A 27151-nucleotide genomic window follows, 5' to 3' on the forward strand; every position below is an offset into this window, starting at 1 on the left:
TGGTGCTTGCTTCATGCTAAGCATTGAAATGGTTCACCTGAGATCCTGAGTAACAAACTTGATGCCAAGGGCAGGAGCACCCTAATGCAGATAAGACTTTCAAGTGCTGATGGGCTGGGTGTATCTAACGCCCATGAAATCACCACAGGAACACAGTTCCAACTTGGAGGCAAAGGCTACAGCTATAGCACTCTTTCCACATTTCCAAATAACCTCTCTAACTGCTTATTCAGGAAACGTGGATTATTAAAGGTGAGAGAGAGCACTGGATAGAAAGGAAAACTGGAGATATACCATCTTGTGGACAGGAACTTCACCTACATAATTCTTGGCAGAAGGTTATTCCATTAAGACCAGCTTGAGACATCAAATTGTCTGGTCTCCTACATTCCCAGGATTCTGCAAGGAAGACTAGGTCTCTATTGTCATGGCATTACCTTGGGACCCTAGGGAAGCCTCAAACTCCTGGAAGGGAATCTTGATGTCAGCAATGCCATCCCTCTCAAAGGGAATTTCTGTTCCCTAAGAATGGCAAAGGTATTAACAGACTGCAAGCTTCATAAGAGCAGAAACCGTATCTGTCCTGCTCACCAATGTACTTAGTTTCCTTTTTTTCTTGAGACAGTCACTGTTGCCCGAGCTGGAGTGCAATAGCATGATCATGGCTCCCTGCAGCCTCGACTTCCTGGGCTCAAGCAATCCTCTTACCTCAGCCTCTCAGCTAGCTGGGACCACAGATGCACACCATCAAGCACAGCTAACTTTTTATTATGTTTTTGTTACAGGGTCTCACTATGTTATCCAGACTGTTCTCAAACTCCTGGCCTCAAATGATCCACCTGCCTCGGCCTCCCAAACTGCTGGGATTACAAGCATGAGTCACTGCACTTGGTCTTACCACTGCATTTCTAATGCCTAGGATAGCAGGCACCTGATAAATATGTTTGGCAGGAAGGAAGCACAGGACAAACTCTGTAAGCTACGTCTTTTTTGTTTTGTTTTGTTTTGTTGTTGTTGTTGTTGTTGTTTTGAGATGGAATCTAACTCTGTCACCCAAGCTGGAGTCCGATGGTGCAATCTTGGCTCACCACAACGTCTGCCTCCTGGGTTCAAGTGATTCTCCTGCCTCAGCCTCCTGAGTAGCTGGGACTACAGATATGCACCACCACACCTCGCTAATTTTTGTATTTTTAGTAGAGATGGGGTTTCACCATGTTTGCCAGGCTGGTTTTGAACTCCTGACCTCAGGTGATTCACCTGCCTCGGCCTCCCAAAGTGCTGGGATTATAGGCGTCAGCCACCGTGCCCAGCCTACAAGCTACTTCTAACCCAAAACCCAAAAGTGTTGTTCAATCAGCCCCAGCCAAAACACTGTCCTGACCAAAGACAGAGCCAACCTGGCCTAGCACAAGGCCTTGCCAAGCATGGGCACATATCAGTATGGGGGGAAGTAAACTAGGGCAGAAAGCAAGGTGGAGTCATGGCAGCAGAACAGAGTCCTCTTTCAGAGGAAATGTTTCCTTAGCTGGGGGAAGAAACAAGTGGCCCATCATGCTCCTCAGTGGCATATTACAATCACGGAAAATTCATAATACAACTCATTCTGTCATGGGCTTCAATTAATCTCAGACCTGTAAAGCTATATGAATAGAGGCCTACTTTCCCTAACAATACAGAAAGGCCAGCTGCCTACCGCATACTTAATAATGTGCAGACAAAGCTCCCACCGGACAGAGGTTTAAGAAGCCAGCAGAGAACTCAACCCTCCTGCCTGCTGGGTCATCTGGCGATTAGACAAGAATTTAACCATATTAAACTTTTATGTTATTGCTAACATTTGCTGAGTTTTATTTATGCACCTGGGAGTAGGCTAAGCCCTTTGCATGAATATTTTATTTAATCCTCACAATCCTGTTAAGAGGTACTGTCATTTCCATTTTATAGATGAAGAACCTGATGGAAAGGTTTCAGTACCAGCACCCAGTACATAATAAAACCAGGACTGAGACTTGTCTGACACCCAAGCCCATGCTCCACACCCTTGGCCACTCTGTCTCCTATCTCTTGCTCAGTTGATGAAAAGGCAGATGGTCAAGACCAATTCTCACAACTTCTCTCTGGAACTTATCCAGTACTATCTGGAGTCAAAAGTAGCTACAGGATCTTAACCAAATGGGCTTTTCTCAGGAAAGCTGCTAGAAGAAGGATCAGAAGAAAGTTCAAAAGGCAGGTCCTCAAATCAAGAGCTATCCATTTTGATCCAAACCCTTCACTACTGTTCATCTGAAAATAGGTGTCCACAGGGAAGAGTTGAGGCTTTAAAAAAATTAAAAAGTGTCCAAACACTAACCACACACATAGTTCTTGACGGTGTTCCTGCCAGTTCCACACAATGCCTTGAATTAGAAGCTGTTCCAATTACTGAGATTTTTATAAAATCTCCAAAATAAGCCAAAAGGCTATGCTTCGGCCCTGCAATTGTTGTTTGTTTTTATAAACTCCTCTGCTGTTTTATTATTTCCTCCCTTGAGGAATTCCTGAGGAGAATAAAATTTAAGATAGTTTTTAAACTGAGTTGGGTTTACTACCCAATTATGCTAATTTTCTCATCCCTCTTCATTCTGTCACACAAATGGAGAAGTAAGTTTATATTTGCACAGGTCTTCCAAAGGGCAAAAAGAACCCACCAAAATTATAGTTTTCCAAGACAGTAGGATTTACGATGATTATCTTTCACTGAAGTGTTTAAGCAAGACACAATGATTTAATTTCACTGAGAGAGAGACCAACTTTAGCAAGTTCTGATTGGCCTTACTTATGTCAATTAAATCGTGATATAACAAGATCCCAAGATCCCATAGACTTGCTCAATGCTAGCTGAATTTTAGAATCAAAAACCTTGCATGGTTTGTGTTAACAGCCAGAAAATTCTACTTTCCCCCAACTGCCATGTACTCAAGTCATTATCCTACAATCTGAGGAGACAGATTTAGGATTAATAATTTATTACCTTCCTGTACTGCAATGTAGTTAAGAATATAGGACAATTTGGCAGGAGAAAGTTCCTGTTGAAGACTCATTGCTGTAAGATATATTCCATTAGTCATCTGCCTCAGTTTGGGTGCCCAACAGATATATGAAGAGCAGAGATATAATGCCACCTAAAAAGTCTCCTGAAAATGCTTTTCCCCTGAAGATAAAGACCAATGCATGTTCAAAGTATATCATTCTCTTAAAGGAAAAAGACACCACTGGCTCTGACTGGTACAACAGAGGCTACAGCCCTCAAAGTAAGGGCAAAGGAGGCAAGTGAGGGCAAGGCCCACAGGTACCTTTTGCCTGCCAGGGACACTTACTTGGGTTCAGGAATACAGACAGGTATGAGAACAAAAAAAAAGGCAACTAGTGGTAAAGAGACCTCTTGCTAAGATAGGAGGTGTTTTTGTCCCATCTGCAGTCTCTGTAGAGGTTGAGGGTGATAATTAATCTCTCCCACCCAGAGTTTGGGAATAATTAAAATATGAAGCATGGCAGTTAGGTGCAGATGAAGATCAAAATATTATCTTTATAGTCAGTGATAAGGATGACTGGAGAACATGGCTGAGATGTGTAACCACAAACAGCCTTTATTATACTTTCCTATACTGAATTAAACTTACCTAACTGGACAAAATGCAGGCTGACCTGGCATGGGCAGACCAGCTACAGCATGGCAGTGGGAGAAGATATAAAAATCCTGAAGACTGGGCCAGGTGTGGTGGCTCACGCCTATAATCCTAGCACTTTGGGAGGCTGAGGCGGGCAGACTGCCTGAGCTCAGGAGTTTGAGACCAGCCTGGGCAACACAGTGAATCCCCATTTCTACTAAAAATACAAAAAATTAGGCAGGCATGGCAGCATGCACCTGTAGTCCCAGCTACTCAGGAGTCTGAGGCAAGAGAATCGCTTGATCCCGGGAGGTGGAAGTTGCAGTGAGCCGAGATTGTGCCACTGCACTCCAGCCTGGGCGACAGACGGAGACTCCGTCTCAAAAAAAAAAAAAAAAAAAAAAAATCCTGAAGACTGGCCACTTCATACAATAGGATTATTTTCTAATCTCATCAATCAGAAACATCACTCTGCCACTCATAGAGTGAGTAAGAGAAAAGGCAGAGGATATAGCAAAAATTACTCCCCAAAACTTGTTCCCTCCTAGGGAGTGAAGTGCCCACTTAACAGGCTGAGGTTGAAAAACAGAGCAGGAAAGAACGATGTTCCATGTATATTCATGTATATTTCAAGGTGTATATAACATGTATATACCTACAGCAGGTATAGTGCTAGATGCTAGAGATGGAACTATGAGTAAAATAGTTTCATGGAGTAGACACACACATAAACAACTAATCAAAGCAGACTTCTGCTTAAAGCCATAATGGAGTAGTTGATACCAGACTCCCCGTCCTGCCGTAAACAACTACAAAACTGGACAGAAGATACAATCCAACTGTTTTTAGTCAGGCAATAACAGGCAGGGCAAGGTTGCAATCCTAAGAAGGGAAACCTGAAGTGAAACCATAACTGCCCAGCTGTATATTGAGGGACAATTTCCCAACCATGACATAGGAAGCTGGAACCCAAACAGAACACATGGGTCTCACTGAGCCCAGGAAGCAGACATGTGAATTTGGCTAGAAGGTGAGGAGTGAGAATTTGAGAGGAAGGAGCTGTGAAGAAAGGGGGCCCCACAAGTCCAGTGGGAGGGTCCCCTGCCAGTCCGTGGCTGGACTATAAAGGCATGAGGCAAGACCACATGATGTTTATTAATTAGATGGTAGATGCTACAGGGCTGAAAGGGAGACTCACTAGAGGTCAAGTAGTGCCCTCTAGGGGGGCAAGAGGAGCATGTTGGAACTCTGGCCCTGCCAGAGTGAAGAGTGAAGTAATCACATCAATGCCATACACCAGCAGAGACACCAGAAAGGCCTCACCTTAGAAGTAAGGACTATACTCTAGAGCAAAACTTACTCTGAACCTCTCCTCACAAAGCCTAAGGCCACACAGAGTACAACATGGTATAATCAGAGAGAGATGCATAGACATTATGAGAACATTACAGAAGTCCACACCAGGGGTCTCAGGGAAGGCATGAGAAAGGAGCTTATGTTTACCTGAATTGGAATACATCAGGCAGAATGGTAATGCCATATGCAGAGAAACGGAGCCTTCTACATAGAAATGTCAGATGAACTGTGACATGCATGTGAAGGAGAGAAAGTAACAGAGAATGACTCAGGTGACCGGGCACGGTGGCTCACACCTGTAACCCCAGAACTTAGGGAGGGTGAGGCGGGTGGATCATTTGAGATCAGGAGTTTGAGACCAGCCTGGCCAACATGGTGAAACCTTGTCTGTAGTAAAAATACAAAAATTAGCCGGGCGTGGTGGCAGGTGCCTGTAATCCCAGCTACTCAGGAGGTTGAGGCAGGAGAATCACTTGAACCTGAGAGGCAGAGGTTGCAGTGAGCCAAGATCACGCCACTGTGCTCCAGCCTGGGCAACAGAGCAAGACTCAGCCTTGGAAAAAAAAAATGACTCAGGGATTTCTATCTCAGAATATGACTAGAGGTGGTCTTTTCATGGTTATAGGGAATAAAGGAGAAAAAAGGGGGGTAAAAGATCACAGGTTCAGTTTCACCATACTAAGTTAGAGGCAGCCGTGAGACATCTTGGCTGGAGATGTGCGACACACAGATGGCTAAGTGGTCTGAAGCTCAGGAATAGTTATAAATTTGGAAGTAGTGAGCACATAGGTTACGAGCGAGGAAAAGAATGAGACTGCCCAGGGAGAGCACAAGTGGGACAAAAAAGGGTTGAAACAGAATCCTGACAAACAAAAGACGTAAGGGAGAGAAGGCAGTGGGGGAAAAATAATTAGAAAGTGCCATGCATTGGCTAGGAGGAGGACAAAACAAAGCATGGTATAACTCAAGGCAAGTGAGGAAATGGTCTCAAGAAGGTAATCAAAAGTGTCAAATGCAGCAGAGATGTTAAGTAAGGTAAGAAGTAAAGGTGTCCAACTAGGAAGGTCAATAGTTACCCTGGCAAAAGCTAAGGTTTGGGCAGAAGCCAGACCTTACTGAATTCAGAAGAAGACAAAGGTGGGAGAATGGAAACAGCAAATGTGGTCTACTCTTTCAGAAAGCTTCACTGACTGCAAAGATCAAATCAGGGAACTGGACAGCAATCTTTCACGAAGAACAGTGCCTGCCTCCATAAATATTTATTGACTGGGTAAGTAATTTTAAAAATGAACAAAATAATGAAGAAATCTATACCCTTCTAGTTGTTTCCCTAGTCCTTGTCTCTTACTGTGTCAGTCTGTCCATCTATAAACTGAATATGTATTAGGCCCAAGCCAAGTTCCATTTCCTCCATGAAGCTTTCCTTGATTTTTCTAACCTTCAACACCTTTTCTACTATAATAAAAAAGATGAACAATAACAAGTGTTGGCAAGGATGCAGAGATACTGGAACCCCCATACATTACTGGTGGAAATATAAAATGGTGCAGCTGCTGTAGAAAACAGTTTCTCAAAAAAGTTAAACCAAGAGTTACCATATCATCCAGCAATTCCACTCCTATATATAAATATATATGTGAAATTTTATATATAAAATTATATACATATATAAATAGTGGAATTGCTGGATCATATATATATTATTACATATACCATATATAAATAGTTGAATTGCTGGATCATATATATGTAATATATGTGTGATATGTATGTAATATACATGTGTGATATGTATATGTGTGTTATATGTGATATGTAATATATGCAATATATATGATCATATGTAATATATATGATCCAGCAATTCTACTATTTATATGTAATATATACATATATAATATACACATATTATATATTTATGATTATATATAATCCAGCAATTCCACTATTTATATATATTTTATATAAATGTATATAGAGAATATATATTTTAATATAGTGTAATTGGTACATATATAATGGAGTGGAATTGCATATATATGTAATACATATATATACATGATCCAGCAATTGTACTATTTATATATAAATACATGTATTTATCTATATATACAGATACCCAAGAAAATTAAAAACATACGTTCACACAAAAATGTATACGTAAATGTTAAGAGCAACATTGTTCATAATAGTCAAAAAGTAGAAAAAACCCAATGTCCATCAACTGATGAATGGATAAACAAAATGTCACACATCCATAAAACAGAATATTATTCAGCCATAAAAAGAAACCAAGTACTGATACCTCCTAGGATATGGATGAACCTTGGAAATATTATGCTAAATGAAATAAACCAGATGCAAAAGGCCACGTATTGTAAGATTCCATTTATGAAATGTCCAGAATAGGCAAATCCATAGAGTCAGAAAGCAGATTTGTGGTTTCTAGCAGCTGGGGGAGGAGAGGATAGGGGATGACTGCTAATGGGTACAGGGCTTCTTCTAGGGGTGAGAAAAAGTTCTGGAATTAGACAGTGCTATATCTCAATTTTTAAAAACTTCTTGGCCAGGTGCAGCGGCTCACACCTGTAATCCCAGCACTCTGGGAAGCCAAGGTGGGTAGATTGCTCAAGGCCAGGAGTTTGACACCAGCCTGGCCAACATGGCAAAACCCCATCTCTACTAAAAATACAAAACTTAGCCAGGTGTGGTGGTGTACCCCTGTAGTCCCAGCAACTCGGAAGGCTGGGGCACAAGAATTGCTTGAACCCGGGAGGCTGAGGTTGCAGTGAGCTGAGATCGTACCACTGCAGTCCAGCCTGGGCCACAGAGTGTGACTCTGTCTCAAAAAAACAAAACAAAAAAAAAAAAATTCCTCTAATCTCTTTACTACAGAACACCTAAATTCTACCCATCTCTTTAGGACTACCTCTACTTGTTTATATTAAGTGAAATTACTGAGAGGTTCCTTGAAGACAGAGACTCATCAACTTTCTCCTGGACTATCTGATTAACATCCTAACGGATACCCTAACCTCTAATCCTGACCTCCTCCCTTTTCCATTCACCTGCATCTCGACAATTATCATTCTTCTACACTACTGCGAAAATTATCCAGAAATTTACCAGTATTATAGTATATTTAATACAGTATTAATACAGTTTTATATTTAATACTAGTATTAAAGTATTATAGTGTTTGCCTTAAGAGGTGCACAAGACAAATCCCTGGGGCATGAAAAGAAAATATTAGACTTCTTCATATTTGCTTCTGCCGATCCCTTTAAAATTTTGTTTTTGGCATCTCTTACATATACATAAGACATTATTAGTACAAAATTACATGTTATAATGTATAAATATATATACAGGGGTACACTCTCAATTTTTCAATGGATTAAAGTGCATCATGAAAAAAATTTATAGACCATCTACCTAAAAAGATTAAAACTGAAGCTTCTTAGCATGAAGCTTCATGCTAAGTCACAAAGGATCTCGTATGTGACCTAGCCACCACCTACCTCTTCTGGAGCTGCCAAACCAGCTTTGCTCTTTATATTCCAGTAGTGCTAAATTGCTTGTGGAGTTTCTTCTATATACCATGCTATTTCACTTTTGTGCCTTTGCTCTTGCATTCCCATTGCATGGGAATACCCTTTGAATCCTTCAAATTCAACCTTCACAACTCTGTTCAGGCATCAGCTTCTCTAGAAAGAACTCCTTAGAGCACCCTCTTTGCCTCCAAGCTAAATGCTTCTCCTATGGTTCCAGTAGCACTCTGTGTGTTGCATCCTTTTTTTTTTTTTCTTTTTTTGAGAGACAGGGTCTCCCTCCATCCCCACACTGGACTACAGTGACATGATCATAGCTCACTGCAGTCTTGAACTCCTGGGCTCAGGTGATCCTCTCATCTCAGCCTCTCGAGTAGCTAGGACTACAGGTGCCCACCACCACACCCGGCTAATTTTTATTTTTTATTTGTGTAGAGATGAGGTCTAATTATGTTGTCCAGGCTGGTCTTGAACTCCTGGCCTCAGGTGATCCTCCTGCCTCAGCCTCTCAAAGTGCTAGGATAAACCAATGCACCTGACCTCTACCTTTTCACTTGCCACTGGTAGTTATTCCAGGGAAAAGACTGTACTGTACTAATCTTTATTATCCTGGTGCCTAGCCTAGAAGCAGACTCCTAGTAAGTTCTCAAAAAATGGTTCTGAATTGAATAATGTTTCTCTGTACTCAAAATACATATTAACTAACTGCATAATCTCCTTCCCAGAGGTAGGGAAATGTCAGTACAAGTTTTCACAACCAGTTGTTAGCTTTGGGCCTAAGGACATTAACTTCAGTGATTCTCCTTGTTTTAGATTTCTAGGGCCAATTAGGTCCTTGCATCCCCCATAAACATGCACACATAACTCTTCAGATGTATACATTCTTTCTTTGTATGTGTTAACATATTTGTTAAGATTTTTGTCAATTTTGTTGGTCCCAAAGTGTCTCCTTAAAGTGCTCTGGGACCAACAAAATTGGTCCCAAATTATTGTGTCTCCTTAAAGTGCCTTTCCATACCTCTGCTCTGATTGTGTTGTTGTTCAAGCTTAATTCTCAAGGAACAATTCCCTTATTGGTAATTTATTATTCAGTCAACAAATACGTTATGCATCTACTATGCGCCAAGCCCTTGGTACCCGCTAAGAATACCCAGCAAAACTAAAAGAGGCAACATGTCTGCTCTCAAGAAGCTGATAATCTATTGTAGGAATTTCCAAACTCCTGAGATCACTTCCTATTTGTCTCCAGATGAGAATCCCCAGGTCCAAAATGCTATTTTTCAAGCCACTTAACAATAAAATTAAACAGAAAAATAGCCATTCAATGGCACACAAGGAAAACACAGATAGACCATCTTTTATCAAATTGTAATTGATGCTTCCAATAATCAATGTTTTCTAACAGTAGGGCCTCAGCACTGAACCCAAAAGTGGAAATACAAAAGCTCACCATGTATAAGTCAACAGCTGTAGGGGGCCGGGCGCGGTGGCTCAAGCCTGTAATCCCAGCACTTTGGGAGGCCGAGACGGGAGGATCACGAGGTCAGGAGATCGAGACCATCCTGGCTAACACGGTGAAACCCCGTCTCTACTAAAAAATACAAAAAACTAGCCGGGCGAGTTGGCGGGCGCCTGTAGTCCCAGCTACTCGGGAGGCTGAGGCAGGAGAATGGCGTAAACCTGGGAGGCGGAGCTTGCAGTGAGCTGAGATCCGGCCACTGCACTCCAGCCTGGGCAACAGAGCGAGACTCTGTCTCAAAAAAACAAAAACAAAAACAAAACAACAAAAAAAAACCGTTGCCTGGGGCTCTACCAAAGATGGAGCAAACTCCTAAGTGGGAAACGGGAGTGAAGGATAACTGCAGAGCTGCCTTAATTTGGTTAGTTTTTCAGAAATAATCCATGAGCTAAATAACAGCAGGAATCAAGAATGTATTTTATCTGGGAAAAAAGTAAACACTCAGGTAAACACTGAGTAAACTCATGAGTAGAGAAATACTGACTCAGGCTCCCACGGATAGGTTTTTGCTGTTATTATTTTGTTGTTGCTTTTTCAAGTAGGTTGTTTTCCCCCTTATACAAAAAGGTATACAAGTATACCAAAGGAAGGCCTGGAAAACACAGAAAAATATAAAGAGATAATAATTCCTCTAGTCAAAAAAATACATAAATATTTAGTTGTACATCTTGTTTCAGACTGTTTTCTATTACATAACTTTTTCTTCTTTTCACAAAATTGACATCATGTTGAATATGTAGTTGCATAACTTGATTTTATCATTTAATATTAGGAGCATTTTCCCGTGTACTTTTTTTTTTACAATTATTAAACATTTTTTAATTCTAAAGAGACAGGGCCTCACTATGTTGCCGACTGGTCTCAAACTCTTAGGCTGAAGCAATCCTCCCATCTTGGCCGCCTGAGTAGCTGGGACTAGAGACGTGTGCCACCACACCAGCTTTTCTTTTAAAATATGAATTTTAAGACTCGATAATATCCCACCATGTGGAGATGCAAAGATTCCACCACTCTCCTATAATCAAGCAGGTTTTAGCAATATTTTGCAGCACAGAATAAATGAGTGTTGATGAGCGCTCTCATTCACAACTATCTAAATGTATCCTTCAGATAAATTCTTAAATGAAGAATTGAGTCAAAAATATGAATTTCTTTTAGGGCTCTTGATATTTATGCCAAGAAGTTCTCTGTTCAAACTCGTCGGCACTATATGAGGACAACCACATCACCCCTTGGCAGCACTAGGTATTTTTACTTTAATCTTCATCAATATGACAGATTTAAAAGGATATTTCATTTTAATCTGTAGTTTTGATTGGTAATGAGAATGAACATTTTAAATACGCTCATTTTAATTTCTTATTTATGGCACTCTGTTTATGCCTTTTATTTTTTCTTTTTTTCTTTTTTTTTTTTAGATGGAGTCTTGCTCTGTTGGCCAGGCTGGAGTGCTGTGGTGCGGTTATGGCTCATTGCAACCTCCACCTCCTGGGTTCTAGCAATTCTCCTGCCTCAGCCTCCTGAGTAGCTGGGATTACATGTGCACACCATCAAGCCTGGCTAATTTTTTGTATTTTTAGTAGAGACAGGGTTTCACCATGTTGGTCAGGCTGGTCTTGAACTCCTAACCTCAGGTGATCCACCCACCTCAGCCTCCCAAGGTGCTGGGATTACAGGCATGAGTCAACACGCCCAGCCCTATTTATTTTTTCTATTAGGATATTCCTTTAAAAAAAAAAATGGGAAGGAGCTCCAATTAAATCAAAGTATATAACAAATATGTCTGTCACATGTTGCTTGCATGTTCCCTCAATTTGAACATACATTTGAACATACATGGCTCTTGATCTTTTAATTTCCATGGTAAAAGCTCCAAATTTTTCTAAAATAGATCTGGCATAACCTAATCCCCCCCAGAACTACTCCTAACACCACCACTTTTGCACTTCTACACTTAATTAGGGTGCTGCTTTTAAGCACCAAGCTCAAGGTTACTGAAGACTTGTACAATGAGCCTACAATGCTGTGTTTAAGCAAGTGCTAGATTGGAAAGCACAGAAAGACTTGGAATTGCTTCTTCATCCTCTGTACTTTGAATCTCTCAAATAACAAGCTGCTTACCATGGTACTGGGTAAAAAAAAAAAAAATTGCTGCCGGGTGTGGTGGCTCATGCCTGTAATCCCAGCACTTTGGAAGGCTGAGGCGGGCAGATCATGAGGTCAAAAGATGGAGACCATCCTGGCCAACATGGTGAAACCCCGTCTCTACTAAAGATACAAAAGTTAGCTGGGTGTGGTGGCGGGCACCTGTAGTCCCAGCTACTCGGGAGGCTGAGGCAGGAGAATCACTTGAACCCAGGAAGTGGAGGTTGCAGTGAGCAGAGATAGCGCCACTGTACTCCAGCCTGGCAGCAGAGTAAGACTCCGTTTCAAAAAAAAAAAAAATGCCTTTGGTCCTCCAAAACATCACCTGTGGTCAGAAGGCAGAAGAGAAAGAGTATGAGCTCTACAGTGGACAAACCTGGGTTTAGAATCCTAGCTCCATCATGTTCTTGCTATGTAACCTTGGTCAAGTCATTTTGCCTCTCTAGGCCTCAATTTCCTTATCTATAAAATGAGAAGAAAACTATCTGTTTTAGGGTTATCATGAAGATTAAATGAGATAAGGTATGTAATGTTTATAATTAGGAGTCTGGTATGTGGTAGGTGTGCTTCAAAAAATGTAAATTTACACCAGGCATGGTGGTTGGTGCCTGCAATCCCAGCTATTCAGTAGGCCAAGGTTGGAGGATTGACTGAAGCCAGGAGTTTGAGACCAACCTGGGCAAAATAGCAAGACCCCATCTCTAAAAAAAATGTAAAAATTAGCCAGGCAGATGGGTGCAGTGGCTCACACCTGTAATCTCAGCACTTTGGGAAGCTGAGGCATGCAGATCACTTGAGGTCAGGAGTTTGAGACCAGCGTGGCCAACGTGGCAAACCCTATCTCTACTAAAATATAAAAATTATAAAATAAAAAAATTAGCCGGGTGTGGTGGTGTGTGCCTGTAATTCCAGCTACTCAGGAGGCTGAGGCAGGAGAATTGCTTGAACCCGGGAGGCAGAGTTTGCAGTGAGCCGAGATTATGCCACTGCACTCCAGCCTAGGTGATGGAGTGACACTGTCTCAAAAATAAAAATAAAAATAAATTTGCCAGGCATACTAGCTCATGCCTGGAGGCTGAGGCAAGAGGATAGCTTGAGCCCAGGAGTTTGAGGCTGCAGGCAGCTATGGTCGCACCATTGTACTCCAGCCTGGGCAACAAGAAGCCATCTCTTTTTTTTAAAAAAGTGATTTTTTCCCTACTCCGATGGTGCTAAATCAATTCCTTATTTAATTCTATCGATCTTATATAAAACGTTGACCTGAAATAGTCAGCTGTCCCAGCAAAGCATCATCTGGGGTTAAAAAAAAAAAAATGTAAATCAGCTTTCTGTCAAGTGCAACTTCCACTGCTATAATTATGTAATCATCAACCACCACTGCAAGACAACAAAAACCCCAAAGCTAATGTTCCTGAAATTGCTAAATACAATAATTACTACGGTTTCAAAATCATGACCACCAACTCCCTTAGGAAAGCAACAGAAATCTTTGTAATTATAAGGGGAAAAGGCTGGTTATCCCAGACGGTGGTCACTACAGCAGAAGGTTTTTGGTCACTGGCCATAATGGCAGCATACTCAGAAATCTTTCTCAAATTGCTGTTTTCTCACACTCATACTATGAAAGCAATAATATCAACAAAAGAAGGAAGGAAGGAAGGAAGGAAGGAAGGAGCTTTCTCCTTTGAAATTTAGTGTTCTTGACACTGATTCCTGGCAAGAGGCTTTACCCTCGTGAAATAACCTCTAGGAGGAAAGCATAGTCTATGAAATCTATCAACATAGCCCCTTTCTATGGAAAAAGTAAGGAACGCATTTTTCCCATAACTGTAGATTCCTTTAGGAAAGGAAAGGAAGTTCAAGACCAGCCTGGGCAATAGCAAGACTAAGCACCCATGCTGAGTGCTGTGCTACGTGCTTTAATTATACTATCCCTCAAATCAAACTATGAGGTAGATATGACCCTTCCTCAAAGATAACAGGTAATTTGCTCAAGGTTTTACAGTCATTACATGGAAATATCCAGTTTCAGGGCCCAGATCTGTCCAACTTTGAAACCTTTTTATTTTTAATAAACTTTTATCAAGTCTTAAAACGGTTGTGCCAATTCTCCCTTATGAAAAAGAATCCAGTTTAAATTCTGGTTCCAAAACAAAACAAATAAATAAACCCAACAGACTGAGTATTCACCAAAAGGATGACCATTTCCGTCAATTAGCAGATTGCTTTTCTGCCTCCTAATAGTCCTTAAAATGAACTGAGGGACTCACACAAAGTGCTCTTTTCTTAAAAAAAAAAACTTAAATCTATAAAGAAAATGGTACCTGTTGACAACCACAGAACACTGAAGCAAAAGCAAGTATAAAACAGGTACAGGCTTCTCAACCACTTCGCAGATGTCTGCCAATAACATCCTGATAAAATCCAGGAAGCAGGATTTGGCTTGACTCCCAGCCGCTTCTCCATGGCCTTCCAGACAGGCAGAACCAGTACACTAGAAGGACAGAAAGAGAAGAAATTACATGCCAAGTAATTAATAATTAATTCCTGGAAATGTGGAATGCTAGAGAATGTGACAGATTAGGGGAAAGAAAACTTTCAAGTTTGTCTTTAACGGCTCAACCCTGCCTATACATTTTAAACTTGGGCTTTGAGGTAGTCTATAATTAGCACGATAACAACACAGCAAGGGATGTGAAATGAATCCACTGAAAATTGAAACTTTATATTCCTTTTTTTTTTTAAATCTAACAGTAAATCACCTATGTGGTAGAATGGAAAGAGCAACAGCCCACAGACAAGAAGATCTGAGTTTTAGTTGCAGTTCTGTTACTAACAGCTTTGTGACTTTGACCAAACACACTTTCTTACTTTTGAGGAGAAGAGGTTGCACCCTCAGAGGTAAAGGAACCTGAGGGTTATGTCTGGCCCAGTATTTTTAAAATTTCTGAACGCAAATGTCTTTAGACAGAGCATGCACTCTCCAGTCTGCTACTGTCCCCGCCCACCACTATTATCATCAAAATCTATTCAATTTACACCTCAATGCTATCCACCCCAATCCCTGCATTCAACAAATATTTATGTCAGGCACTATGCTGGCTACACCAGAATCTAGGGGCTGGATGATTTAGGTCTCTTCCAGCAGAAAAACTCATTTACCATAAATTTCTTCCCTCTTATAAAGCTTTGCTATATTGTCTAAATTAGTATGTAAACACTGGCAACATTATGAGGGTTGACTGAGTTCTGAAGAAGCAATTCAAAAACTTCTGTCCAACTATGTACCTGTCATCTACATCCAGCAAATGACAGGCTGGCAACCCCTAATTCCTATCCATGGCCAGTATACAAGGAGATCATCAGCACTGCCTGGGCTGGATACCAATGCTGACTAATACGAGGAAACAGACACAGACATACACACAGCTGCAAAACTAAGGTGCAGCCCACCCAAGAAAAGGCTTTCGCAGAACCACACGCATCTGAAGGACTTCATCGTTCTCATTCACTTCCATCCATTCCTATTTCTAGTTGTTTTGTAGTTGTATTTCAGGGAGCAGGGGGCAGAAAGGAGGTGTGTGGGCCAGAGACATGTTCAAGAGATTATGAAATGGAGCCTAAGTTAGAAAGTACATCCAGCAACTTCTCTAGTTTCCCAAGACGGAATGAGTGAGTATGCATGTGTGTGTGTATGTGTGTGTATGAATCTTACCCAACACATTTCTGCCTACCACAAAAGGATTTAAAACTCAAGGTGACTCAACAGCTGTCATCAATAGCCTGACAGGTAGGTGGGAGAAGCAGAAAAGAAATGAATAGCTTTTGAAAAACGGAGTAATAAACACCATTGGACTAACAAGCTGATTAGAAGTGCAAAGTCTAACAAATCCTGCATAAGAGAAAGGCAGAGTTAATTTCATTTGAACTCCTAACCAGTCATTCCTCTGAAACCTGTAATTGCCTGAGAGCACAAATCACTGCTAGGGTCCAGTTAAAGGTTTGCTGACCAAAGGCAAGAACAACAACACGTCACCAAGATCCAAATTGTTTGTTATTGAATCAAAGGGTAACAACCCAGGGAGAGAACACACACCCCCACAATACTTGACAAATAAAAATCTAGAAAAGCTCACAATAGTTCTGGCATTTAGGGCGTTACAAGTACACCCAAAATAAAAGCACTCTCTGTTGCAGCAGCTGTTCAGACAGAGCAGGGGGTAATGTTTACTTAATACTTCAGGTTGATGGGGGAAGTATCATAGTTCAGTCTGTCAACTACATACGTGGAACTCCATTTATGTACACAGCGATAAGATATGTTTGAACAACGACGGAGCACGTCTGAAACAGCCTATTCAGTTGGTATGAGTAATCGAGAATAAAGCTCTTCTTTAAAAAGTCTCAGATATTTGGGAAAGTTACAGCACAGGCTGCCATGAATAGCTTTGCTTATATTTGCAGACATTGTTTTCCAAATAGCTGGAAAAATGAACAGATTGTTCTGGGAGGTCGTCTTTCCAATTTGTTCCTAGTTTTCAGTCTGTTAATCACAGAAGAAAGCACAAGGAGAGTCAGCTGATGTTCTTCACTAACTGCAACTACTGTCAGTTGGACACAACCACTATAAGACCAGAAGCCAAAGCGTTCCTGGAATCCCGCCAGAGGTTATCAATTTTGACTTCCTTCATTTCACCTTTGTGCTCACTGCAGCCACTACAGGACCCTCTGTAGGGCATAATTTTCAAAATCCTGGATGAGGCAGGTTTCACATTATAATGGACACATCGTGCTCAACCCCGTTCCCTCTTTATTCTGTATCAACTTTCTATCTCTGTGGGGAGACCAAACATCAGAGACAGCAACTAAAGGCTAGGCTGCAGAGGTCGAAGGTGGAAGAAGGACGGCAGCGTCCCGAACCCTGGCTGGCTGCCTGGCTGTCAGGGGATAGAGGGAGCTGCATGACTAGGCCCGGGCCCGAGAGAGGCGGGGTTCAACCTGGGACCCAAGCTGCGCACCTGCAAGGCCAGAAGCAGCTGGCTGCCCTGGCCGAGCCAGGGGCGCCACCTCCGGACCCAACATCCGGCCAGCGCACCCGCTGGCATCGCCCGTCCCGCTTGCCCCTCCCCTGAGCCCATGGTCCTCGGCCTGGCAGCCAGCCGCCCCCGGCCACCTACCGGGGCTCAGGGCCACATTGCGCGGCCCCGGCTCTCGGTGGCCTCCGCCTCCTCCTGGTCCATGGGCTCGGGGAACCCCAACCTTCGCTCCCCTCACCCGGAGGAGGAGGAAGAGGAAGAAGGTAGTGCGGGCTCCCCACCCGGACAGCTACCTCTCGCCTCAGCCTCCCTGGACAGCGACGGCGGCCGGAAACGCCGCCTCCTCCCACCTCCCCGGGACCGACCCGGAAACACACTCTCCATGCTAACCAAGCCCTCCCGCCCCTCCCCCGGGAAGCGCAATGCCGGCCGCGAGCCCAAGGGGGAGGAGGGGCAGTGCTGGGCGGGTAAAACTACGCACAAGCGAAGGAATCGGGACCCCCAGTCTCTCGCCGCCCGCTTTCCAGAGGCAGTCTGCACCTTGCCTCCTTCGCGCGAGCCCCAGGCCCCAGACTCGGGCAATACCCACAAGCAAGATGGCGGCAACGGCGGCACCCCCTACGGCTTAGCGCCCTGACTTGCCATTGGCCAGAGAGCGGAGTGAAGCAGCCGCGGATTGGTCGAGAGCGGTGCGGGGGTGGGGGTGGAGCTGCAGCAGCCTGGAGCCAGGAGTGGGCAACGCGGCGTGAGCAGCGGCCCGAGGCTCCCGGAGCATCGCGCTGGGAGAAGACTTCGCCGCTCGGGGCCGCAGCCTGGTGAGCTCAGCCCCCTTCGGGCCCTCCTCTGCATCCCAGCCGGGGCCTCTCCGAGCCGGCGCTGATCGATGCCGACACACCCCGGGGACCCTATCGCGACTCCATCGCGCCATATCGCGACACCATCGTGCTCTGTCGAGACTCCATTTTGTCACAACCCTTTTCAATATATATCTCTTTTTTTTTTAATTTGCCCTGTCATCTTTGGGGGCTGTCTCCCATGTCGTGATTTTGACGTGATCTCTCCGTGACATCACCGCGCCATCGTGAAGTGTGATCTCATCGCCGCCCTGTCGTGACTTCATCAATGTCGTGTTGTGACCTGGCTGCGGCGGGACAGGTGGTGACCGCCAGGAACCCTGCTCCCTTTCTCATCTCCCCATCTCAGCAGCCCCGCTTCGATTATCCGGCTTTTGGATTCTCCGTTGTCCTGGGAACTATCCGGGACCCCCTCTTGCTTCTCCAGCCCCTGCCGGCATCCACAGGCTGGTAGCGGGACGGGGAGGGCGAGAAGAGGGAGCGCAAGGGGTTAATTCTGCTGCTGCCGCTGCTGCCGCTGCTGCTGCAGCCTCTACCCGAGGGAGGGAAAGGAGAGGAGGCAAGGAGCCTGCGGGGGCGACTGAGAGCCCTGGCTGGAGGGGTGGGGTCCCCAGAGGGGCCTCCAAGCCTTGCCTGGTGAACACCTTGTATTCTCACTTCTGAAGCGTATCTCTGCCTCTGAAGAAGGGAGGGGAAAGGAAGCTTAGGGTATCCTTTTCTCCCATGTCAGCCTGAGTCCGGATAATCGAACTTCAACCATGTATGTCTCCATTCCTCCCTGTCTGTCCTCACCACTCACTCCCTCTGTGTCCCTGTGGAGGGAGATAAAACCCAGCCTCTGGTGCCAGGGGGACAGCTGAGCAGTGGGGCCAGCCCCCGCCCACCCCCAGGAGACTGGTGAGGAGAGCTGTCCAGCTGAGCAGCAGCATGCATGGTCCTTCTTTCCCGCTTTCTGGAGGTGACCTTGGACCAGGGTCCCTTCTTTATCCCTAAGGGTTTGCAGATCCAGCCCCTTCAAGGGGCTTCCCCAGGGGAGGTCAGTCCTGAGGAGCCCATCCCTCCAGATCCTCTCCTCCCCTCCCTCTGTGCTAATCCCTCCCTCCCTCCATCCTCCACTCTCACCCCCACCCCACCCCCGTCCCTCCTCTGCAGAGGGATGCTCAGTCCCTCTTGTGTTCACAGTTGGGCAAGGCGGGCATCATGGCCTCGGATTGCGAGCCAGCTCTGAACCAGGCAGAGGGCCGAAACCCCACCCTGGAGCGCTACCTGGGAGCCCTCCGTGAGGCCAAGAATGACAGCGAGCAGTTTGCAGCCCTGCTGCTAGTAAGGAGCTGGCTGAAAATTGGGAGGTGGGAAGGGCTGGGTGGTTGGGCCCCCAAGGAATGGGGTCAGTGAGTCCCCAAGGATATGTAGGTAGTGCTAGCAACCCTGGAGGCACCAAAAAGGCCCAAGACCCCTACCTTTGTGCTCTTTCTTGCTCCCCCTGAGAATGGGGGCAAAGGGGAGAATGGGACTGAATAGGGTTGTGGCACTAGGGGCCTTGGAGGAGGCTGCCTGGGTCTGTTTTCTGGGGCGTCCCAGAGCAGATGGGAGCTGACTCATAGGGTAACAGCAGCAGGTAGTAACTAGTGCAGAGTACTTGAGGGCTGGGGATGGTTGTTCCGGGCCTGGAGAGAGTAGCAGGGCTGGAAGTGTCTGGGGAGGGGTCCTAGGGGATGGCCAGGATGGCAGTAGGTAGGTTAAGGAATGGGAGCTAGTTCGGGGCTTAGCCTTTTTGGAGGAACCCAAGCTGGGGACAGCAGAGCAGAAGCTGCAGTGCTAGGAAGGGGGGGTTGTGTGTGGGGGGTGAAGGGAGGAGGGAGTACAGCCGCTGCTTGTTTGCCATGGCAACAAGGAGAAGGCTCTGGAGTCAAGGGCTCACACTGCAGCAGAGGAGGTGTTTAGGTGAAATGTAAGGGGAAATGTTTTGACAGGCGGAACGGCGAGACACAGGAGCCATTTCCCCGGAGAAGGTGGCAGAAATGGATCAGGGACTTCTCTGGAGGGAGCAATTAAGGAAGGACCCTAAATCCTTGGGGTATCTTAAACACTGAGTTCTAAGCCCCTTCCATCCCAGGTTGTGGGCATTTAGACATCAGGAAGAACTTCTCAACTGGCCAGGTGTTGAAATGCTCAAATGAATGGTTGAGGAAGACTAGACCTCACTTCCATGGGACAGTCACAGATGAGAGGGATCCCAGAGGTCATATTTATCTGCCTCAAAGGAGAAAGAAGGAGCTGGATGAAATGACTCCAGATGAGTCCTGTTGCATAACCTCATCCTGTTAGTCCTCAGTGCCCCGGGGTGCAGGGGAGGGACCGTCTTTGCCACTTCTTCCTTTTATCCTGATGATAGCACATACCCCCTATAGGTGACTAAGGCAGTCAAAGCAGGTGACATAGATGCCAAAACTCGGCGGCGGATCTTCGATGCTGTCGGCTTCACCTTCCCCAATCGTCTCTTGACCACGAAGGAGGCGCCGGATGGCTGCCCTGACCATGTTCTGCGGGCTTTGGGCGTGGCCCTGCTGGCCTGCTTCTGCAGTGACCCCGAACTGGCCGCCCATCCCCAAGTCCTGAACAAGATTCCCATTCTTAGCACCTTCCTCACAGCCCGGGGGGACCCGGACGATGCTGCCCGCCGCTCCATGATTGATGACACCTACCAGTGCCTGACGGCTGTAGCAGGCACCCCCAGAGGGCCTCGGCACCTCATTGCTGGTGGCACCGTGTCTGCCCTGTGCCAGGCATACCTGGGGCATGGCTATGGCTTTGACCAGGCCCTGGCACTCCTGGTGGGGCTGCTGGCTGCTGCCGAGACACAGTGCTGGAAGGAGGCGGAGCCCGATCTGCTGGCCGTGTTGCGGGGCCTCAGTGAGGATTTCCAGAAAGCTGAGGATGCCAGCAAGTTTGAGCTCTGCCAGCTGCTGCCCCTCTTTTTGCCCCCGACGACCGTGCCCCCTGAATGCTACCGGGATCTGCAGGCCGGGCTGGCACGCATCCTGGGAAGCAAGCTAAGCTCCTGGCAGCGCAACCCTGCACTGAAGTTGGCAGCCCGCCTGGCACACGCCTGCGGCTCCGACTGGATCCCGGCGGGCAGCTCCGGGAGCAAGTTCCTGGCCCTGCTGGTGAATCTGGCGTGCGTGGAAGTGCGGCTGGCACTGGAGGAGACGGGCACGGAGGTGAAAGAGGATGTGGTGACCGCCTGCTATGCCCTCATGGAGTTGGGGATCCAGGAATGCACTCGCTGTGAGCAGTCACTGCTTAAGGAGCCACAGAAGGTGCAGCTCGTGAGCGTCATGAAGGAGGCCATAGGGGCTGTTATCCACTACCTGCTGCAGGTGAGGGTGCAGTGACCCACAGAGGGGGCCCAGTATGGGGGGAGCCAGTGCTGGAGCTGGGAGGCAAGGGGGAGGAGAATAATGGGGAGACAGCGAAGCTGCATGTCCACACAAGCTGATCCTGTAGCCAGCACTCCAGGGAGTAGCGTGCGGCCCAACCTCCCTCTCTCCCTCCCTCTACACAAGCACCATACCACACACCATATGTGCACTCACATCACAGTACACACACACACACACACACACACACACACACACAACACAGTAACCTCCCACTCAAACGCTCCCCCCGATACACACACACTACACGCCACACACCTCTCCCCAACACATGCACACAAGATTGAAGCAGTCTGTTCTGCTCACTCCGTAGCATTGTTCTGTACACGCACACACCCGGACTTCTAGTGGTGCAGGGAAGAGAAGCAGGGCTGCTTGGTTCCTGGCCTCTGCAGAGGTCCGGCTAGATCAGTTCGCCTGCCTCCCCTGCGTCCCCTCCTGCCTCCCTGCCTGAGAGGCCAGCTGTCCTGTCCCACAGGGATTCACTCATGACTCTGGTATCTTCAATGGCCTGCTCCAGCCACCGAGCTCACCAGCCATATACTCCATGCACCACACTAAGCTCATGTCTTTTTTCTGACTTAGCCCAAAAGAGAGCATCCCCTCATTCCCACCATTGGGAGCAGTTACACGGTAGCCAGGAACCTGCCCTCCCGCCGTACGTCAGAGCTGCTGTAAAGGGCGTTTAACTTAGCTTTTGACCTGTGAATTTCCTTCTAGCCTTGAGACACTTCAGAGGTAGGGAGATAGGGAGATGTGACTGGAGCCTCAGTGAGTACGGGGGCATGTCACTCAATTCACTCAGGCCCAGTTCACTCAGCAGATATGCGTGGAGGGCCTGGCTCACTCTGTGCCAGGCCCTCGTGTGTGTCCCTACCACATGCTAGGTGCTGGGTTCATGGGACAGAATAAGGGTTGGGGCCTGCCTTTGAAAGGCTCACAGGCCAGAATTCCCTTCCAATTGTATTATTTCTAGCTGGCTGGCCTCTGGCAAGGCAGGGAGGGTCTCTGGTCCTGCTCCATCTCAAGGGGGTCCTGTGGCAACAGGTGGGGTCAGAGAAGCAGAAGGAGCCCTTTGTGTTTGCCTCGGTGCGGATCCTGGGTGCCTGGCTGGCCGAGGAGACCTCATCCTTGCGTAAGGAGGTGTGCCAGCTGCTGCCCTTCCTCGTCCGCTATGCCAAGACCCTCTACGAGGAGGCCGAGGAGGCCAATGACCTTTCCCAGCAGGTGGCCAACCTGGCCATCTCCCCCACCACCCCAGGGCCCACCTGGCCAGGAGACGCTCTCCGGTGAGTCTGTAGTTACAGTCTGTCCAGCTAGATCATTCTACAGAAAAGCGTAATACAAGGACACCTCTCCCCACAAGCTGAGTTGTGCCAGGCTTCCTGATTGGGCCATGAGATTTCCCTTAGGGTTATTTCTGTTTTGGGGGGCTTGTTCCCACAGGACTCCTCGGCTGCCAGGTGTCACTTGCCAACCCCAGATTTCTCAGTTAAAAGAGAACTTATACTTATTGAGCACCTACTACGAGCCAGGTATTTTGCTATACCCTTTACCAAAATGATCTCATTTGGTCCACGTGGTAAATCTAACAGAAGTCTCGTTCACATATGAAAGATTAGGAAACTGAGGCTCAGAGAGATTCAAGTCACTTGCCCACAGTCACACTTTGTGGCAGAGCCCAAGTTCGGTCCTGGGTTGTGCGACTCTGAAGCTTGTGCATTTTCTGTGGTACCTGCGAGGATGTGTCTTTCTCCCCTACTTCCATTTCTCTTAGGCAAGGTGCCCTAAAAAGGGAATCTATGTGCCTTTACCTCTCCTAACCCCACACACGTCTGTCCCTTCCACATCCCCAGGCTCCTCCTGCCTGGCTGGTGCCACCTGACCGTCGAAGATGGGCCCCGGGAGATCCTGATCAAGGAAGGTGCTCCCTCGCTTCTGTGCAAGTATTTCCTGCAGCAGTGGGAGCTCACATCCCCTGGCCACGACACCTCGGTGCTGCCCGACAGCGTGGAGATTGGCCTGCAGACCTGCTGCCACATCTTCCTCAACCTCGTGGTCACCGCACCGGGGCTGATCAAGTGAGGGGCTCGGGAGAGGTGGGGGAGGAGGCCGGAGGAGGCAAAGGGGGCTGCCCAATTGCCTCAGTTCTCAGTCTCCTACTTTGCCCCCCATGCCCATGGATTTGTTAGTGCTAGAATGGGGGTCTCAGAGTAGGCATAGCCAGCCCCACACAAGGATTCGGCATATCTGGAACCCCCAGGTACTATCTCAGCATGTCTGCCTGCTCCAATCTCTGCCCCCCAGATGCTATGTTTGGGGCCCAAAGTTAATTCTTCACCCTGCTGCCTAATTTCTTGCCAAGGGCTTGATTTGGCTGTACTAGACCCCCACCTACCTCCATCCTTCACCGCTTTCTTTTCCAGGCGTGATGCCTGCTTCACATCTCTTATGAACACCCTGATGACATCGCTACCGGCACTAGTGCAGCAACAGGGAAGGCTGCTTCTGGCTGCTAACGTGGCCACCCTGGGGCTTCTCATGGCCCGGCTCCTTAGCACCTCTCCAGGTAAGAACTGGGGATCCAGTCCTAATGGAATACCTGGGTGGACCTCCTGTGTTTGGGGCAAAAGTCATCATTTTCAGAAGATGGTTTTGCAGAATTCTCTAAGCAAGAGGAAATCTTTGCAGTGTATCTCCATCCCCCACCCCCACCGTTCTTCCCAAAATGCTAACATTCTCTTTCTTCTGAAGACTTTTAAGGCAAGGTCTGGTGGGTGTTAAGTACAGACCTGCTCACAGGCACAGGCATAGGCACCTGGAATCCCTGGCAGCCAGAGGAATCTGAATCCAGTGTTTTTAAGGTGGAGCCGCCCCCACCCAGGCCTTGAGTCAGAAACCTGACTTCCTTCCATTGATGTTTTTCTCTGCTCTGCTCGGCACCTCACCCCCGTCAGTGACAGGCGTCAGCACTTGGTGTCCTTCTATGCACACCTTCTCCCTAGCTCTCCCTCACTCTGGCTGTTTGCAGGGGGAGGGACGTCCCCTCCAGCCCCCGACAGCCCTCTGTGTCTCCCACTTTGGCCGTGGGTGTCTGCTTGGGTCCCTCTGTCCCTGCCTGTTCCCTGTGCCCCATCTGTCAGGTTGGAGGAGCTGAGCAGATGCCTGGGAACAGGGTGTAACGTGCCCATACCCTCCACTGCCTCTGTGTTCCTTTGGTGGGGATCCCAGCAGGGTACCCAGCCATGGGAAGGGGCGCACATCCCTATACACCAGGAGCCCACTCTGCACTCTCAGTCCCAGCCTGCCGCTCCACAGCCCCTAATTTCATGGTCCCAGTTCTGGCTCACCCTCAGATACCACCAGGTTAGGCTGAGAGCACCTGCAGTGTGAGGGTCACCCCCTGAACAGCCCGTAAGCAAAGCAGGGTCACTTGCTCATGTTCCTCTATGGCGCCCTCTTCTGGCCCAAGGATCAAACTGGTGCAACCCCCTTAACCTGAGTCTGAGCTCTGTGTCCAGATCCCTGAGGGGCTCTCTCTCCCATCTGACCCTGTGGCTCACCCCCACCTCCTGTGCCAGTAGAGGTCTTGGTGGTTGAGTGTACCAACATGATCACATTTAATTCTCACAACAAATTTCTAAGATGAGCACTATTGGCCCATGTTACAAGAGACCCAGAAAGGTTAATTACCCAAGGTCACACAGTGAGCATCTAAGGCAGGGTTTGAACGCAGGCAGTCTGATTCCAGGCTGTGCCCCGGCTCATGTATGTGTCTACACAGAGGGCTAGGGAAGGGTCTGGCGCAGCAGCTGGCCTGTCCGATTCACACCCCGCTCCCTCTGTACCTTGCAGCTCTTCAGGGAACACCAGCATCCCGAGGGTTCTTCGCAGCTGCCATCCTCTTCCTATCGCAGTCCCACGTGGCGCGGGCCACCCCGGGCTCAGACCAGGCAGTGCTAGCCCTGTCCCCTGAGTATGAGGGCATCTGGGCTGACCTGCAGGAGCTCTGGTTCCTGGGCATGCAGGCCTTCACCGGCTGTGTGCCGCTGCTGCCCTGGCTGGCCCCTGCTGCCCTGCGCTCCCGCTGGCCCCAGGAGCTGCTCCAGCTGCTAGGCAGTGTCAGCCCCAACTCTGTCAAGCCCGAGATGGTGGCCGCCTATCAGGGTGTCCTGGTGGAGTTGGCGCGGGCCAACCGGCTGTGCCGGGAGGCCATGAGGCTGCAGGCGGGTGAGGAGACGGCCAGCCACTACCGCATGGCCGCCTTGGAGCAGTGCCTATCAGAGCCCTGAGGGGTGTCCACCGGGGACAGACCCGGGGTTGGGCAGCGAGGGAAGGAGGGAGGAGGCATCTTCCCTGAAGCCCCCAAACTGGCCCCCCCCTCCCCAGACTTCCCCCCTAAAACACCCCAGCTTTCTGGCTTTTCTGAGGGCAAGGGCATGGTGCCCACCCTCAAGTGTAAGGAACTGCGTTCCGCCCCTCAGGCCCCCATGGGGGCAGGGATCGGCTTGGAAATCAACGTGGTTGTCCCCGCCAGGCCGGGGAAGGTTGGAGCAGCCCCCAGGGAGGGGGCACTAGGTGTCATTGTGCCCGATGTCTGGCTCCCCTGCGGGAGGGAGGCTCCAGGGTAAGACAGGGCTGGCAGGAGCAGACTGCCTCAGCCCATGTGCCCTGCCGGCCAGGGCGTGGGCTCCCCTCGGCTGTGGTGCCTCCTCTGGCCCCCCAGGTCCACGTCCTTTAAATTGGCCCTTTGGCTCTTGCCCTTGGCTCCTTTGGGCAGACAGCAGGCTTAGGCCATTGACATCGCAGTTCTTCCTATCAACTTCAGTGACCCAGGGTCTGAACTGCCCCCATTCTAGGGCAACCTGGGGCAGACAGGCCTGGTGGGGGGTGGGGAAACCTCCTTCCACCAGAGCTTGCTTGAAGGGACCCAGGAGTCCTTGGGCCCAGATCTTTAAACCTTTGTGTCGTGTTGCAGCAGAGTGACGATGGGGGTTGGGGGGTTATTTATTTTGCCTGTCCTTATCCCTGCTTTGACACCTGAGCATCTGATTCCTGTCCCCCTCGTGCCATCTCGCCTGGCTGGAGCCAGGAACAGGAGGGACACTTCCCAGAATCCGCATGTTTCCCCAGTGATTGCACCCCACTGCCACCGTGGTGCCTGGCTTTAACTCCCACCCCTGCTATGACTCCTCTCTGCAGAGACGCGACTGGCGGCTCCAGCAGGGACTACCTTTCTTATGAACCCAGGGGGACCCCCCTACACACACTTGATCCCTTCCTTCCCTCCCCCCTTCCCTCCCCCAGTGCGTTCTGTGATCGCCAAGTTCAAAGCTGTGCACATGTGGACACTCAATAAATGTTCATTGGTGACGAGAAGCCTCCTGCGTGGTCTGCCCTGCACCTGCCCTCTCCCTTCCAGGCTCCATCAGTTCACAGCTACCAGGTGCTGAACACACGCCCTGCTAAACACATCACGAGTCTTACCTCATTCAGCCCTTCCAAGAATCCTCTGAAGGGTTCTGATTTTACAGACAGAGCAACTTTGGCATGGGTAAGTGATTGGCTCAAGGTGTTGCCGCTAGTCGGTGCCAGAGCCAGGA

The 27151-nt window shown here is 47.8% G+C and overlaps 2 protein-coding genes across 4 annotated transcripts in view; one reads left to right on the forward strand and one right to left on the reverse strand.

Annotated features, from left to right (window-relative positions):
• Window positions 1-17616, reverse strand: part of KIAA0319L (KIAA0319-like ortholog) — a 172179-nt gene extending 154563 nt beyond the window's left edge. Inside the window, exons 1-2 of the mRNA XM_011995624.1 lie at window positions 17396-17616; window positions 14543-14712 (exon numbers count right to left, since the gene is read on the reverse strand). Coding sequence (XP_011851014.1) covers window positions 14543-14684 — 142 coding nt within the window. The 5' untranslated portion in view covers window positions 14685-14712; window positions 17396-17616. The remainder of the gene's footprint in view (window positions 1-14542; window positions 14713-17395) is intronic.
• A 343-nt stretch (window positions 17617-17959) lies between these two features.
• On the forward strand, window positions 17960-26927 carry NCDN (neurochondrin). Of its 3 annotated transcripts, XM_011995622.1 has the most exons (8): window positions 17960-18069; window positions 18342-18409; window positions 19291-19431; window positions 20520-21488; window positions 22596-22837; window positions 23405-23629; window positions 23975-24117; window positions 25404-26927. In XM_011995622.1, exons 2-8 carry the CDS (start codon window positions 18377-18379, stop codon window positions 25838-25840), a joined length of 2190 nt encoding a protein of 729 aa, XP_011851012.1. In that variant the 5' UTR covers window positions 17960-18069; window positions 18342-18376; the 3' UTR covers window positions 25841-26927. The 3 variants fall into 3 exon arrangements, with proteins under 3 accessions (XP_011851012.1, XP_011851013.1, XP_011851011.1); XM_011995623.1 differs by lacking the exon at window positions 18342-18409 and having other exon boundaries at window positions 17971-18069; XM_011995621.1 differs by lacking the exons at window positions 17960-18069; window positions 18342-18409 and adding an exon at window positions 19005-19144.
• Window positions 26928-27151: the final 224 nt, after the last annotated feature.

Source organism: Mandrillus leucophaeus, unplaced genomic scaffold (genome assembly GCF_000951045.1).
Source record: "Mandrillus leucophaeus isolate KB7577 unplaced genomic scaffold, Mleu.le_1.0 Scaffold493, whole genome shotgun sequence".
In the NCBI taxonomy this organism is placed as follows: Eukaryota; Metazoa; Chordata; class Mammalia; order Primates; family Cercopithecidae; genus Mandrillus; species Mandrillus leucophaeus.

Bases quoted from the DNA above. Each gene is read 5' to 3' on its own strand.
- NCDN (XM_011995621.1), top strand. From the start codon at position 19,040: ATGGTCCTTCTTTCCCGCTTTCTGGAGGTGACCTTGGACCAGGGTCCC. The intron at 19,145-19,290 runs GTCAGTCCTGAG...TTGTGTTCACAG, and splicing joins AAGGGGCTTCCCCAGGGGAG to TTGGGCAAGGCGGGCATCAT. The intron at 21,489-22,595 runs GTGAGGGTGCAG...CTGTGGCAACAG, and splicing joins TTATCCACTACCTGCTGCAG to GTGGGGTCAGAGAAGCAGAA.